Below are 11,904 nucleotides of genomic sequence, written 5' to 3' on the forward strand. Positions count from 1 at the left end.
CTTTCCATGCACATGGCGTTTCGGACTTTCAACTCGGGGAAGCTCGGCAAGCTTTACGGATGTATATATTTCTATCGATAAGTATTTACAGCTCCAGGTCTCTTGGCACCCTCAATGCTACCTCACGATACAGGTACAACATCACGGTATTCCAGGCGAAAATTGCCGAATGCCAACGTTAACAGCAGAACGATAACATTGACCTGGCCACTACAACTAAGTACTGTCCACATCAAATTAACCTGCAGCATGCCTATGTTGGTATTTATGACCGTAATCGAGTAGCCTTCACCAGTTGAGCGAGTACAGAGTCACAGAGAAGAAACTCGACTCACCAGTCTGGTTCGATTTCTGAAAGTATTCTTATCCTAACAAAAGATGAAGTTTACGGCCCATCATACAAGTAGGTAGACATACTGTGTCCTCTTGGTTTCTTCCACTTCGTGGAAGACCACCCATCCGGTCCGCGGCTTCCGAGTGAAGAGCACAGATGTTGGGTGAACATATAGAGTCTGCTTGAGTGAACAAAGGTGAATATCGTACATTTAGCATTGCTTACTTTGTTTCCCTTCACCGACCGGTACGTTCCATCTGCAACCCATCGGGCACCGTTGCGCCAATACCCACTGACCAAACATTGCCGAAGTCGCTTAGCATCGCCTTCGCAGCTCTGGAGTGGCAAGTTGAAGCGAATCATGTATTTCTTCAACTGGGACCGAATCGATACCGCTCTGGACATGGCGCGGAAGTTGAGAGCATGAGCTTTACACCACGATGAAGATCGACCGTATTTAGTGAAAGCATTGTATGCTACCGAACATAAGCAATCAACTTTTGGGTGTAACGAGCAAATACCATTTAAAAGGGTCAGATGGTCCTGGTCCAAGATTGTCAGTCTGCTGAATTGAGGCGAATCAGGATGGATCATACCCCTTCCTCGGTTGTGAATTTTCGTCTCTCCAGTTCTGCAATTGCTCCGGGAGCACCATCAGGTATGATAAATGCATCCTATGATGTAAACAGGTGAATATGATAGTTACGCCAGTCCCATGAGGCACTCACTTGTATTGAGATCATAGAAGCAATTGTAAGAATTTCTTCACCGCAGTTAAAGTCCTTCGAAGTGAAAAGCTGCCTGTACATCAAGCCGTGCAACAAAAGTCGATACTAGTAGGAGAGCGCACCATTCTAGCTATATTGACTTCGATGGGGCATTCTGCAACTCGCTCGCCGATCGGAGTAAGGAGGCCATTGTCGCCAATCATTCCTGCAGCAAAGAGCCCCTCAAGCGCACGGAGAATACTCTCTGCTGGAGGTGCAGAGACCCATTCAAACTTCATAAGGTCATCTATACCTAGAGACTTCAATTGCAGAATCGGAGTGGTCATATCAGTGCGGGTGATCTCAGGCGGCGTGCTCGTAGGAAGGGAGGCGAAAGCGGATTCAGGATATAATCGATAGCAAATTCCTGGCGATGTCCGTCCAGCGCGGCCAGTCCTCTGTATAGCAGATGCTTTGGAAACAGGAACTGTAGACAGTGAGGCAAGGAAAGTAGTTGGATTGTATGTCCGTATCTGGGGCCCATGAGAACGCGATCAAGACGGTAATGAAACTTACCTTTACGAACCCACTGTCGACAACAAACTTCACCCCATCGATGGTGACGCTGGCCTGATTGCATCATAAGACGCCAAGTTACTAAAAATGGCGCGACTCACTTCCGCGATGTTTGTGGCGGCGATAACCTTTCGCGTCCCTCGTTCTGCAACATTGAATACCCTAAGCTGTTCTTCCGTGCTTAAGCCAGCGTGCAGTGCAAGAGGGATTATCTGTATAGCTCCTCGCGGAAGTCTAGAGAGCATCAAAGTTTTCATGAGCACGGGGAAATACATAAGGAGACAGAACGCGCACGTAGGAAGAAGTTCTGTAAGTTCCTCTAAGCATCTTTCTATTTCTTCGCGTCCCGTCAGGAATATCAAAATGTCACCAGCGCCGTGCTGCGTAATATGAGGTGTTGTGGTAAAGGGCAAGAATGGACAGGGGACGCACCTGCAGGTTAATGGTCCATGCAACTTCCACTGCTTTCCTCACATAGTCCGGAGCGGACTCTTGAAGGTAAGCAACTTCAACAGGAAACATACGCCCTTCCAGACTGACAATAGTGGCGTCGTCTGGATGTGTCCCCGAGGTGAAGTATTCTAAGAATGCTTTAGCATCCAAAGTAGCTGATGACACTATCAGCCGAAGCGATGGGCGCTTGCGCCTAATTCTGAAAATTGCGCCATCTGAGTAGTCAAGGGGAAAGATTAAAGCAAGTTTGACCAACTTCTTCAAGATACCAAGCAGTAGATCTGTGTAAAGACTTCGCTCATGCGCCTCGTCAATCTGGAAACCCACTGAGCATATGCCGACAAGAGTGATGCAGGACTAACCATAATGACGCTGTAGCGCGAAAGGAGAGGATCTATCAGTGTCTCTCGAAAGAGCATGCCGTCAGTCATGTAACATATCCGGGTTCGCTCTTTGTCGCTGACATCTTCGAAGCGAATAGTATATCCAACCTATGAGAATATTCGTGAGCGATGCAGAGGCACACCAGCTTGGCGGCATACCTCATCTCCAAGGAGGGTACCAACTTCTGTTGCGACTCTGATAGCGACAGACGTTGCTGCGACGCGTCGTGGTTGGGTGCAGGCAATAATATTACCTTCTGATGCCCATCCAGATTCTAGGAGATACTGTGGTAGTTCTCAGCCTGTAGTGAGATGGAACTGGGATCATCGATGAAATTTGATGATTGCTCACGAGTTGTTTTTCCTGAACCCGTTTGTCCGACAACGATTGTGACGCCATATTTTTCTATGCAATGCAAAAGTTTTTGTCCTGAAAAATAGAGTTGGGTAGTGCTTAGAACACAACGACAGTGAACATACGGTGTTGCCAAATGGGCAATCGTTCACGCTGCGCTTGTATAGAAAGGAAGCCATGCGAAGGTGCAGATTGAACGACATTTCCTTCCTCCTCTGTTTCCCTGTCATGTGTGCTACCAGGTCCAGCAGTTCCTGGCTTCCAAAATGTTAAAGTGGACATGACAGTAAATGGGAAGTGTGATCCAAGTATAACGATCAGTAGATGGTTGTTTGAATCCGATGGCTTTGCGGCACGCAGTTGTTCAAACAACCACCAATAACGCGTTGCATTTCTTGTTATTACAATTAATCGTCACCTTTCCTCCCTTGCAAATGGATGCCCGAGAAGATCTACCTAAAATATCAGTGGAGACTGAACAGGACTGGCGACGTCTTCAGCGAAATATATCAACTGCTTTCCTGGATAGATTGGACTTGGAACTTGAATCTCAGGGTGTCAGCCAAGACAGGGAATCATTTCTGCCTCACATAAATCAAGTGAGTAAAGCATATTACATTCAAACACGATATTCTGAAATTTGTTAGTTCCTTGACACACTTTTTGCGATAACTAGACCAAATCTTCGTATCAACGGACGCACCACCGAAGAACCATACGATGACGACGAAGGTGAGGGCTACATGTTCGACAAGGAATTAATTTTACTTATGACCAGTAGGGATGGAGCCTTTTGATGAAGCTCTTGATCGACATATTTGGTCGCTTTCCGATCAGCGACTGAAGTGGGATAGGGAAATTGGAGGTCGCCGTCGGACGCGTCCCACCGAAGTCGAAGCCACGATTCAGGGGGTTTACACTCAGCATGGTGACATTGACATGAGTATCGATGCGAATCAGGAATCATATCTCTCAGATCTAGATGGTATGTGCAGATGTTGGATGGGGGAACACATCTAACCGACCAATAGGCAGCCAACTTGATCCTGCGATAGAAGAGACTTTCGTGAATGCTATTACTATGTCAGCTCAGCTTTCTCAGGTAGGGTTTCTCCAATGCATCATTCAACGTACTTCATGATCTCTGTAGTCTATTTCCATGCAGTATGAACGAGCAAACAGATTTTCTGCTGTTTCGACCGAGGTCAAGGCACTGAAACCTTGATATCTACACACATACGACGTGACGCACACTGGTACTAACACAATACAAAGCACTATTATCATGATCCCCTGAATCCGCCTCTTCCGCCTCGAGGTGCAAAACCTCCACTGCTACCACGACTACTTCCTCCTCTGAAACCTCCTCTAAAACCGCCCCGGTCGCCACCGAAGCCACCTCTTACCCCACCCCTGCTTGTCCCTCGTCCTCCCCGTCCTCGTCCCCCAGGGGCACCCCGTCCCCGCGGCCCACTGCCCCTTGCGGTACCGCGCCCGCGTTCTGAAGATGATCTACAGTGAATCGGAAGCATATATAAGAGAGGAGAAAACGTACTTGTTACACCTAGAGAATAAGGCTCAGGCGCAGAAGTGGAAAGACCCATAAAATAGAGCATACCTGCAACTTTTGGTTTTGGGAGGAATCGCTCGATGGGTAGCAATTTATCGCCTCCGATATATACTTTATCTCCTTGCTTGAAGCTACTTGCAATCATACCTTCTCCCATTTTGACTGAGAAATAAACTTCATTGATAGGGCCAAGGATCTCGTCGACCTTGCCGATCACAGATTTGTTTTGGAGGTAAATGGGAGCGTTAAAGTAGGGAACCCTGTCTGATATGAGAGAGGAGCAGAACATCTCATCCTCTACAGCATGCATGAATGTCCCCATTTCTGCAAACCGTGAAAACGGTGACGCGAAATTGCAAAGATAATGAATATCTTACCGACGACTGTAGCTGGAGGACCAAAATCACGCTGCTGGAAACCTCCACGTCCCCCACCGCGTCCTAGAAGAATGAGCTGAATTGGTCGCTCAATAAGAATTGTACGCGTACCTCCTCCTCTGCTAAAACCTCTTGCTCCTCGACTCATGGTGTGCGAAGAATAAAAACAATGTGATTATGTAAGCGGATAGTTACAGCTGCACATTGTATCATATGTGCTTGGCATGTGCACATCGTGTTTGTCACATCCAACTTGTAGAACACTGGCCAGCAAAGGCAACTTCCTTCGACAAGCTTTGAATTCAATGAGCTTATTCTTTCGTCACTTGCCCAGCGTAGAAGGCGAGTTCACTCTCGAGGATCCTCCAAACAAGGCTGATAGCAATACTGTGCTCCTGAGCTCCCGATTGTGGGCATATTTATCTACACCGCAGGATTCACGCATTCTCGTCCTAATATCCTCGGGCGACTCGATCGCACCCTTATTAATATCTCAAGACTTGGACTGCTTGACTTGTTGGGCGAACGAGGATCCTGATGTGCGTCCATTAAACCTGGTCATGTTTTGTTCCACCTATTCATTGTGACAAGATCGAGTGCATCACAGTTCCACCTCACTGGCCAGACCTATATCCTCATATTTTTGGATCATTCAATGGCCGGCGGAAACTGCGAGTGTCTCGTGCAGAAGATGTCGCTCTCTCCGAAGTGGTTTTGACAGCCCAAACTGCCGATGCATACAGTTTTGCATTGTCCCACAGTTTTGCCTTCGAGGAATGGCTTTTCCAGTCGTCGCCGATCATTCGAACTGGTGAAGAACTACACCTTCCCGGAACGTCATTTCTCTCAAATGGCGACGTTTCTGAAGCGTTGTCCTCAGCGCCCCGCTCGTGTCGCTACAAAATTGATGTCACTTATCCATACTCTCAAGGGATTGTGGAGCGCAATGTCACACAGTTTGTGGTAGCTTGTTGCGACGAAGGAGCAGAAACTGGATGCACATCGGCTGTTGGTGAATACCCATCTGATGTTGAGATAGCTTCGGAGCCACTGGAGATCAGCGAGTCTTTTCTCATCACTGCTGCACTTCCAGCAACCGTGGCTCAACATAAGGGCCCCTATGAGGGCGAGTGTGTGTGTGTCAGTTTGAATGTCCTGCTAACGTAACTGAATGTTGCAGCCGTCACAACGAATGCCTATTTCCGTCTTCAGCCAATTTCGCGAGCGACTGGAGATACCTTTAACCATGATGTCGCTCTGTACCTGCGAACATCGGATTTTCGTCGGGTTGGCATCCTCGATGGAGACTGGGTACATCGTTTGTCTTATTTTGCGCGAAGCTAAACTTGCTGTCTCAGGCTATCGTGAGCGATCTCAAGTCATCCCAGGCAAGATTGGTGCAGGTGTTTGCGCATGATTACAAATCAGTCCCTTCGTATGTTTTTGATATGTGATCTTATTCCAATCTGAAGGGATTTCTAGTGGTGTTGTGAAGGCCTCGCCGTCGCTGATTTCCAACATCCATGCAGACTCTTCTAGTCTGGTATGGATTCGTCCGAGCCCTTTTGGTAACCGTCAACCAGCAATACCAGTGGCTCGTGCACTTACTCTCTCTCGCATCGCATCTCCGTTTTCCACCGGACGCAAGTTCGAGACTCTTTTTCTTCAAGAAATACAATCCTACTTCGGTTCCTGTAAACGCTTGGTCAAACCAGGAGATTTCATTAATGTGTCTATTGATGCCGACGACGCAGAACTTACTGACAAGCTTGACAATAGCAAGCTCCCGATCCATCGGTGAGCTAAGGTCTACACAAAATATCCGAAGCCTACCTCATTCTGACACAGGCTGTCGAGCGGTAATGCAGTGGTGTCCTTCGTCGTGGACAAAGTCGACTACGACCCCACCAGTGCTGTTGATGAGTATTGCAGCCATCCGCAGTTTTCTCGAGGCGACTACGGTTGTTTCATCGAATCCCAGCACACTCAGATTGTGCAACTCGGAATACAACATAAAGGTATACCAGACATACACAACTGCAATGCCTTTCGTGAGGACTTTAGCTTTTGGAGGGTTGAGTGACGTGTCATTGACAAGCGAGTAGAGAACGCTAGTGCTAGATCAGGGGAATCACCTTTCACAATGGATGCAATGATTCGTTTGTCGGACGCGCCTCGATTCAAAGGAGCTGCGGAATTTGGTGTCTGGCCACTTCTGCTTATTTCAGGAGCTCGAGGATCTGGGAAGTTTACAATGGCCTCTTCCATAGCCCGACGCCTTGGAATACATATTGTGGAAGTACGGTCAATCACTGAACTCATACTTTACTGGATTCATTCATCACATCGATAGATCAACTGTTTTGCGATAGTTTCGGAAAACGAGACCAATACAGAAGGCAGCTTAAGAGCTCGAATTGAAATGGCAATTTCATGCGCGCCATGCGCGATCGTGATTCGGCACCTAGACGCGCTGTCCCAGTCTACTACAGCTTCCGAACCGGGAAAAGGTGTGCAGATATTAGTATGACATCATCTTCTTAACCAATACCATAGGTACAACAATGTCACATGCGCTGAACGATTGTCTAGTGGATGTGGAAGCCCATATGCAATCTATGGGCAGCCAGATTTTCGTTATCGCAACAGCGAGTGACACATCCAAGGCCCCTGCCATCCTCCTCTCGCGCTTTACAAACGAATTCGTGCTAAAGGTGCGACCGCTATTGATTGCTCACACAGATGCTCTGTATAACCTTCGTTGCACCTCTTACAGGCTCCGACTGAGGCAGAACGATTGAGCATAATATATCATCGCATAATTGATGTCAAACTGGCTTCTGATGTTTCAGTGGCTTCTTTTGCCACGCAGACTGCTGCACTAGTTGCCATTGATATAGCCGATTTTTTGACACAAGCGGAGGTTATTGCTGTCAGAGAGTCACTGTGCGGTCAGAGCTTCTCGAGTTAATAATCTGGCTGATCACGATGTTTGCAGTGACAAAATTACTTGCCGAACACGGTCCCTAAGTACGATAGCTATTCGAGCAAATCAGGTGGAATTGTCACTTTTGAAGGCGAGGACAACTTTCTCTCAAAACATCGGGGCTCCGAAGATCCCTGCCGTCATGTGGGAGGACATTGGTGGACTGTCGAGAGTAAAGAACGAAATATTGGACACTATCCAACTTCCATTGGAGCACCCCGAATTGTTCATCGAGGGATTAAAGAAGCGTTCAGGTGCACTCATTTGCTAGTCTAGTTACCCAGCCGCTGAATTAGGCGCCACACAGGAATCTTGTTGTATGGACCTCCGGGCACGGGAAAAAACGCTGCTCGCAAAAGCAGTGGCAACTTCATGCTCGTTGAATTTCTTTTCAGTGAAAGGACCCGAACTTTTGAACATGTATATTGGAGAGTCTGAGGCAAATGTTCGACGAATATTTCAACGTGCGCGTGATGCAAAACCATGCGTCATTTTCTTCGATGAACTCGACTCTGTGGCGCCAAAGCGAGGCAATCAAGGGGACTCGGGTGGTGTTATGGACCGTATTGTAAGTCAACTTCTTGCGGAACTGGATGGTATGTCTGCTGGAAGTGGAGGCGACGTCTTCGTCATCGGAGCTACCAATCGCCCCGACCTATTAGACCCAGCTCTTTTACGCCCTGGAAGGTTTGACGTGACATTTTCTTATGAAAGTAGCCTTATGTTCTTTCCTTAGGTTTGACCGAATGTTATATCTCGGGGTTAGCGAGACGCACGAAGCTCAACTTGATATCCTTCGTGCGCTCACAAGAAAATTCAAGCTCGATCGTGATCTTAGTCTCGCAGACATTGCCAAAGAGTGCCCGTTCCACTACACGGGAGCCGACTTCTATGCTTTATGCTCTGATGCAATGTTAAATGCACTAAACAGGAAGGTTGTTGAGCTGGATAGCAAAATAGGTCTGTCGGGACCCATGATATGTATGACATTCTAACGATACACTGAACAGCACAACTCAACAAACAGTCAGAATTTCGGCAGCATCAACTGACACCTCAGTACTATCTCACTGAAATAGCCGGATCAGGCGACTTACACATTTCGGTTACTCAGGTGGACTTCATCCGTGCTCTGAATGAACTAGCCCCTAGTGTTAGTGCAGTAGAGATGCAGCACTATGCTACTATTCAGAAGAGATTCATGCAGGAGATAGTGGAAGATATGTAACTGATAATGCTGTCTGGATGCCATAAATACCTTCTTGCATGATGACCTATCAATTGACACTTGCATGGTGATTGCAACCTCATTTAGGGACAGATTGGGGACAGATTTTGCATCAGTAATTTCACTAAATCCTTATTCAGCCTTATCTTACTTTTTTTTAAAACAAAAAAATCCAAATTTTTGTCATTGAGAGTGTAACTCTATGTAAGACAGTACTACTTAGTCATGGGGGCCCCTGTGCCCTGGGCCCTGGGCCCCCACACCTCTAGATTCATGAATGCCCCAGTGTGGGGCTTGGTTCCACTCACTGCAGGCATTTTCCCATGTTCCTCCACCAAACATCCAAAAAACATTGACTGAGAAGATAGAATTTTCCCCTCATTTTTCCTGTCAAAACATTGAAATAAAGTAATTCATGTTTCAGTGATGTTCTGTGTGTAGGACATGATGCAAAAATTAATCATGTTCCTTCAAGGATAATACTGTATTTTCTATCCATTGCCCGCTTGAGCAACACAATTTCGGATGACAAAGGACCCAATTGGACCCCTGAATGGCACGATGCAAAAAAATTATCATGCACAATGGACTCTGAACATCTATGAGACGACAAAACTGCCCCTGTGAGGGATGAAGACTGAGATAAAATCAACGGGGCCACTGACAGCAGATTCTGGCAAATGGCGTGCATTGCCACCAAATATACATGAAGTTGCTAGAAATGCTAAATGTCAGAAAGATACCAGAAGATTGAGCGGTGAAGTGCTATCACCTTGAGATCCAGATGGGCGGCAAGAATGAGGATTATGCATGGGATGCTCGTCTACCCAACCAACAGTGCACCATGCAGCAATCCAATTCATCCCAATTGAAGCATCACATTGAAGACTGAGCAAAACCTCAAAATCAACATCGGTCATGGGGGCACGGCCATCATAGGAAGCCGCAAGAATCTCAGAAAACTGAGAATCAGGTGCTGAATAATCCAAGATCATGAGCAATTGAAGTAGATACAAAAGAACGACTTGAATCAATGTCGAAGATGATAGAAACAGGCAAGCAGCTGATGAACGAAGTCATGATGGTAAGAGTGCAAGAGGGGTGTAAGCATGGATTTGACAATGATGCGGTGATCGCTGAGCAGGCAAGACACGAGAACTGTGGCTAGAATTTTAAAAGCATTAGGATTAGGCCCACCATCTATCACATGGAGGTGTACAGAAACTACAGACAAGTACAGAGACATCACTAAGTCAAGGCTACACCATTGGGATACAGAATTCCATGGATGTGAATGCAGTATAAGCAGGTAAAGTTCTTGTTTCCCCAGTTACTCTTCACTACGATGATAATAATAGGTATGCACAATAATTTCTGCTGTAGTTGAAAATTCTGAATGTGATCAACAGATAACACATCATAGATCATTTCTGATAAAAAAACAAAACATTGTTGTGCATCGGTGGAAGAATGTCCTAACTGTGCCAGAAAATCTGGGAAGTTAACAGTAGCCATGCCCTTGGTTTCATCGCTCATTCTATCCATAACCGGCGACCATACTTCCAAATGCTTTGGTGTGCTGTGGCTGTCCAGGGACAGATGTCTTAGGACATGTTCAACCGTGATTGACTGAGGGCTGATGTCTCTTGCCAGTGATATGCCAATAGCTCCAGATGAGCCATTCATTGGCCAATAATTACCAACATCAAGACCAGGGCTGATAGCCACTTCAGGAAACCGCCACTCTGGTTGTGTGCATGATGTAAACAAGCCTTGGAGCCAGGATATGGGTGGTGAGGTATGGTATGTGGGAGATGTAAACACAGGAATGATGCGCACGCCAGCACTCCAAAGGGCAAAGTCTGGCATTGTGATGAGGTCGTAAAAGGGCGACTTTATTATATGATTCTCGAGCAATTTCAAGTGTCCCTCAAATTCGAGAGGACTAGAGGTCATGAACATCTGTGAAGATAGTAAATTAGATGTTCGAGGTATCCTGTCACACCCACTCACAGTGAAGCCTTGATCCATAGATGCCACCCTATCACGAGCAGACCCATAAGCCACCAGTAAGATATCATGATTCTCTTGCCAAAGGAGTTTCATTGAAGTCGAAGTGGTAATATAAGGCATAGCAAGGATTAAGAGTGAGGTGCATGCAATTAGGACCAAGAACCAATGTATTTGCTTGAAAATGCTGTAGATGAGATAAACTGGTGCCGAGGTGCATAGTACCAGCTCACAAAGACATTCAATCAGGAGCGTCCACATTTTGACTGCTCAAAAGTTATGAGTTGATCATTACCTCTTATTTGAGCTTTAGAATTTAAAAACAAATAAAAAATATAGACTCCAATCGATAGTAGAAAGGGAAAGTGGTCTCCTCTCAAATTTTGTGATGCTACAACACTGAAGTTGAGTGTGTGCATCATGGCATTGAATGACCCTTGGCAAAACCTCCATTTAAACAATCAGTATCAGGCTAGAGTAGCCTACATTACCTTCCTGAATAGCAACATTAACACAAAGGATTATTGAAGAGATTATTGAAGATGCACCCAGATCAGTCTCAACAGAGAATGCTTAAATGATCGAGCATACTTTGTTGGCCATGGTTGAGCGGGATATATGGAGTAGCTGTAAGCAGATAGAGAGTGTAAGGATGAATATAGGGGAGTTGACAAGGCAGGCAGGGAGCACTTGCAGAATTTCGGACAGACATGTTGGCCAACAATAGATTGTTGCGGAGGCTTTTGTTTCAGACTTCGATTGTCTGTGTGACTTGGGAGCAATGCTAACCTCTGCATTGTTTTAGCAATGCTGCAGTTGCAGACGTGTGGAGTGAGACTTAATATTGAAGTACGGGATACCAATATGATGACAAACCAATTCTGGGTCATAATCTCATCTTCCCAGGCACCAAAATTTTGATTTC

The 11,904-nt window shown here is 46.2% G+C and overlaps 5 protein-coding genes across 5 annotated transcripts; 2 read left to right on the forward strand and 3 right to left on the reverse strand.

The window, feature by feature from the left end:
• Positions 1–416: 416 nt before the first annotated feature.
• Positions 417–3,409, reverse strand: F5891DRAFT_1208890 (P-loop containing nucleoside triphosphate hydrolase protein; the record flags this gene model as incomplete). Its single annotated transcript, XM_041369121.1, has 15 exons — positions 2,934–3,409; positions 2,806–2,883; positions 2,613–2,749; positions 2,433–2,561; positions 2,327–2,385; positions 2,050–2,269; positions 1,912–1,997; positions 1,719–1,851; positions 1,618–1,671; positions 1,185–1,574; positions 1,063–1,131; positions 931–1,008; positions 856–877; positions 560–810; positions 417–515 (listed from the first exon to the last, which is right to left on the reverse strand). Coding segments are annotated over exons 1-15 (1,962 nt in total), but the record flags the coding sequence as incomplete, so codon positions are not given.
• Positions 3,243–4,033, forward strand: F5891DRAFT_1184935 (uncharacterized protein; the record flags this gene model as incomplete). The annotated part of the gene is made up of 5 exons (XM_041366498.1): positions 3,243–3,407; positions 3,456–3,540; positions 3,590–3,793; positions 3,840–3,910; positions 3,959–4,033. The coding sequence occupies 5 exons, from the start codon at positions 3,243–3,245 to the stop codon at positions 4,031–4,033; spliced, it is 600 nt and encodes a 199-aa protein (XP_041229567.1).
• A 200-nt stretch (positions 4,034–4,233) lies between these two features.
• F5891DRAFT_1104873 (Gar1/Naf1 RNA binding region-domain-containing protein) lies at positions 4,234–4,922 on the reverse strand (the record flags this gene model as incomplete). The annotated part of the gene is made up of 2 exons (XM_041363640.1): positions 4,867–4,922; positions 4,234–4,818 (listed from the first exon to the last, which is right to left on the reverse strand). A coding segment is annotated over exon 2 (465 nt), but the record flags the coding sequence as incomplete, so codon positions are not given.
• A 67-nt stretch (positions 4,923–4,989) lies between these two features.
• F5891DRAFT_1016193 (P-loop containing nucleoside triphosphate hydrolase protein) lies at positions 4,990–9,110 on the forward strand. The gene is made up of 14 exons (XM_041360926.1): positions 4,990–5,294; positions 5,347–5,881; positions 5,936–6,066; positions 6,114–6,190; positions 6,238–6,552; positions 6,604–6,806; positions 6,861–7,054; positions 7,109–7,265; positions 7,312–7,469; positions 7,532–7,701; positions 7,754–7,995; positions 8,038–8,428; positions 8,478–8,701; positions 8,752–9,110. Exons 1-14 carry the CDS (start codon positions 5,061–5,063, stop codon positions 8,967–8,969), a joined length of 3,249 nt encoding a protein of 1,082 aa, XP_041229569.1. The 5' UTR covers positions 4,990–5,060; the 3' UTR covers positions 8,970–9,110.
• Positions 9,111–10,217: 1,107 nt separating this feature from the next.
• On the reverse strand, positions 10,218–10,925 carry F5891DRAFT_946020 (uncharacterized protein; the record flags this gene model as incomplete). The annotated part of the gene is made up of 1 exon (XM_041374650.1): positions 10,218–10,925. One exon carries the CDS (start codon positions 10,923–10,925, stop codon positions 10,218–10,220), a length of 708 nt encoding a protein of 235 aa, XP_041229570.1.
• Positions 10,926–11,904: the final 979 nt, after the last annotated feature.

This window comes from Suillus fuscotomentosus, assembly GCF_016647785.1.
Source record: "Suillus fuscotomentosus strain FC203 chromosome Unknown F5891scaffold_11, whole genome shotgun sequence".
NCBI classification, from domain to species: Eukaryota; Fungi; Basidiomycota; class Agaricomycetes; order Boletales; family Suillaceae; genus Suillus; species Suillus fuscotomentosus.